This window comes from Myotis davidii, unplaced genomic scaffold (assembly GCF_000327345.1).
Source record: "Myotis davidii unplaced genomic scaffold, ASM32734v1 scaffold608, whole genome shotgun sequence".
Taxonomy (NCBI): Eukaryota; Metazoa; Chordata; class Mammalia; order Chiroptera; family Vespertilionidae; genus Myotis; species Myotis davidii.
The window spans coordinates 1,481,187-1,485,278 of NW_006300025.1; the positions used below are offsets into that span (position 1 = coordinate 1,481,187).

At 43.2% G+C, this 4,092-nt stretch overlaps 1 protein-coding gene across 1 annotated transcript in view; it reads left to right on the forward strand.

Annotated features, from left to right (window-relative positions):
- DTD1 (D-tyrosyl-tRNA deacylase 1) overlaps positions 1 to 4,092 on the forward strand; it is a 156,196-nt gene that overhangs the window by 5,307 nt on the left and 146,797 nt on the right. The window contains exon 3 of the mRNA XM_015572007.1: positions 2,015 to 2,250. Within this exon, the coding sequence (XP_015427493.1) occupies positions 2,015 to 2,250 (236 nt within the window). The remainder of the gene's footprint in view (positions 1 to 2,014; positions 2,251 to 4,092) is intronic.

A 4,092-nucleotide genomic window follows, 5' to 3' on the forward strand; every position in this document is an offset into this window, starting at 1 on the left:
GAGGAAGGGAGAGGGATAGAGAGTTAGAAACATCAATGAGAGAGAAACATCGATCAGCTGCCTCCTGCACACTCCCCACTGGGGGTGTGCCCGCAACCAAGGTACATGCCCTTGACCGGAATCGAACCTGGGACCCTTTAGTCCGCAGGCGACGCTCTATCCACTGAGCCAAACCGGTTTCGGCAGTATTTTGTTCTTATAAAGTGAGCCCGTTACTTTGATTAGTTTGACATTCGATGTAGTATGGTTATCTTCGTGTTTCAGATGAGAAGACGAGGAAGAGTAACCTGTCAGATGTCACCCACTAAGTGAGCAGCAGAGCAGGAGTACCACTTAGCTTCTATCCCTATTTGCTGCTACTTCTGTGAACTCTTCTCTTAATTAAAAACGGAACCTCTTTTCTTTTTAAAAAAATTTATTTTTATTGATTTCAGAGAGGAGAGGAGATGGAGAGAAAGATAGAAACATCAGTGATGAGAGAGAATCATTGATCAGCTGCCTCCTGCACACACCCCCATTGGGGATTGAGCCCACTACCTAGGCATGTGCCCTTGATCAGAATCAAACTTGGGACCCTTCAGTCCACAGGCCATGGATCTATCCACTGAGCCAGATCAGCTAGGACTGAGCCTCTTTTCTTATGAATGGTTTCTGTTTTATAATTTGAGAAATATGAGGTGGTCCTGTTAAGGCATTTTTAAAATGCCCAACTGTTCATTGTGTAATAAGGATCTGGATCTCTGTTAAATTACTTGCCCACAGTCACATACACATAGTTAGCAAAAAGCCCAAATCCGAAGTAGAGTCTAGGCTACCTGACCTGGAAGCCAGTGCTCCTTTCACTAAAGTAGGGGGTTCGTCATTACTGTTGCCCGAATGGCTGTCTTAGTACTCAGCTTTCCCCTCCCCCTGTTTAACCAGCACCACTGGACACATTTACTTCAGATGCTTGGATCTGCTTATTCTGCCCTTTGGTGCCCAGAGCCTGGGTATAACCCCACCCAATTGTCCCTTTTGTTTCGGTGCAAAGCCAAGTCCTGCTAAGGTGTTGATGACTAATAGGGATAGTTCATTGTCACTTCAGGGATGTTGATGTTTTAACAGCTCTCCCCTGGATACTTGAAACAGTAGAGTGGTGTAGTGGTTACGAACTGCGGCTCTGGGTCTGAATCTCATTATGTCTCTGACATTCTAGAGAGTTAATACTTACCTTGGTGGTTAAGAGATTTAACTCAACAGAAGACAAACCTTGGCTGTGGAGAGGAGTTGGTGAAAAGTGCCCACTGCAGAGAGGACCCATATAAAGAGTCAGTGAATTACTATTTGTAGAGCCCTTGAACATGTCTTCAACAACATCCAAAACGGTGGCTTTCCATTAGTGCCATTTCAACTTTCATGCGGGCTGTTCTTTATCATGGTCTTGAAATCTGATCTTATAAATGTTACCTGGTCCTCTTCCTTGCCAAAGTGGCTGTCCTTTGTCACCCACATGTAGAGGACTTAAGGAGCATGTGACATAGTTATTAAAGTTTTTTTCTCCAGATCTTTTTTTATATTTGTAGTAACACTAAGTTCTCTCCTGGGTATTTGCTGAATTGTTCATTTTGAGGAGCTCCAAGAGGGGGTATACAAATGGGGCACCATTTATCCCAGTGTAAAGATTGAATTCTTCTATAAGTAATTAGAGATGGACCCATGCTGTGATAATGGATGGTTGTCATCTTGGCCCCAGTTCCAAACTGGCACTGGCTGCTGCTGTGAATTAGAGGGACCCGCACACACACACAAAAAAGGAAATCCCCAAACTACCCTGTGAGGCAAGACCACTATTACCCTGTATTCCAGATGAGGAAACTGAGGCACAGAGAAGAAAAGTCACTTGCTCAAGGTCACACTTTCTGGGGTCAGCATAATGTTCTTGTTTGGCAGGATGCTGGTGACATTTGGGGGGTATGAAATGTATTGGGGGGCTTGTGATTCCTTAGGTAGCTCTCACTGCTATTTTTCCCCTTAGGGTCCGAAAGATTTTAAACTTACGCGTGTTTGAGGATGAGAGTGGAAAGAACTGGTCGAAGAGTGTGATGGACAAACAGTATGAGGTGCTGTGTGTCAGCCAGTTCACCCTCCAGTGTGTCCTCAAGGGCAACAAGCCCGACTTCCACCTGGCAATGCCCACGGAGCAGGCAGAGAGCTTCTATAACAGCTTCTTGGAGCAGCTGCGCAAGACGTACCGGCCGGAGCTCATCAAAGGTAGGCAGGAGGGGCCTGGGACACTTTGGAGCAGGGGGACAGAGAATCTGCAACTGCAATCTTTCCTTTGTCACAAAATTTGTTGTTACGTTTATTACTGACTTAAAACAACATGATGGCTGCTGCCACTGCTTGTTTCTATACATGTCCTCTGAATGCCCGGATACCGTTTACCCTTCTTCATTCTTTTAGTCACATTTGAAAATGCTTAGCAACCCAGAAGTGTGTTTGATGTAGTGGTGTTTTATTTTGGTCACTTACCCTACCTGACAGAAATACAATGCAAGCTACAAATGTGAGCCACCTGTCATGTTACATTTTTTTTAAAAAATATATTTTATTGATTTTTTACAGAGAGGAAGGGAGAGAGATAGAGAGTTAGAAACATCGATGAGAGAGAAACATCGATCAGCTGCCTCCTGCACATCTCCTACTGGGGATGTGCCCGCAACCCAGGTACATGCCCTTGACCGGAATCGAACCTGGGACCTTTCAGTCCACAGGCTGACTCTCTTTCCACTGAGCCAAACCGGTTTCGGCGTCATGTTACATTTTATATTTAAAAAAGTAAAAAGAAGCAAGTGAAATTAATTTTAAAACTATATTTTATTTAGCTTACTATGTCTAAAATATTATGATTTCACCATGTAATTAATATAAAAAGTTAAAATGAGATAGCATATATATTTTGTGTACTAAAGTCTTTGAAATCTGGTGTGCAGTTTATACTTACAGCACATCTCAATTTGGGCCAGCCACATTTCAAGTGCCTCAAAGCGGTGAGTGTCCAATGGCTGTAATATTGGACATACAGGTTTAGGTTTTTGCCTACCTGCTTATTGTCAAGAATGCCAACCTCATTTGACTAACCAAGATTTATTCTAGAAAATGGCTTGGTGGAATAGTGGTCCTGGTTTGTGGGAGAATTATGAATCTTTTTTTAAGAAAATATATTTTATTGATTTTTTACAGAGAGGAAGAGAGAAGGATAGACAGTTAGAAACATCGATGAGAGAGAAACATCGATCAGTTGCCTCCTGCACACTCCCCACTGGGGATGTGCCCACAACCAAGGTACATGCCCTTGACCGGAATCGAACCTGGGACCCTTGAGTCCGCAGGCTGATGCCATATCCACTGAGCCAAACCGGTTAGGACATGAATCTTTTTTAAAAAAAATATTTTTATTGATTCCAGAGAGGAAGGGAGAGGGAGAGAGAGAGATAGAAACATCAATGATGAAGGAGAATCATTGATTGGCTGCCCTCCTGCATGCCCCCTACTGGGGATTGAATCCGAAACCCGGGTATGTGTCCTTGACCGGAATCGAACCTGGACCCCTTTAGTCTGCAGGCTGATGCTCTATCAATTGAGCCAAACTAACTAGGGCGAATTATGAATCTTTTAAAGAAGGCTATTCATTTCTAGTCTTTTTCATGGGGTTAAGGTGCATTTAAGATCATCATGTTTTGCCTTTAAAAAATTTTAAATTCTTTATTGTTTAAAGTATTACATATGTCTCCTTTTTCCCCATTGACCTCTCCCTGGCCGTTCCCACCCCCCGGCATATACCCTCACCCCACTAGTGTTTGTGTCCATGGGTTTTGCTTATATGCATGCATACAAGTCCTTTGATTAGGTCCGTCTATGCTGTTGCAAATGATAAGAGTTCCTTCTTTTTTACAGCAGCGTAGTATTCCATTGTGTAGAAATACCACAGGTTTTAAAAAATATATATATTTTATTGATTTTTTACAGAGAGGAAGGGAGAAGGACAGAGAATTAGAAACACCGATCAGCTGCCCCCCTACTGGGGATGTGCCCGCAACCAAGGCACATGCC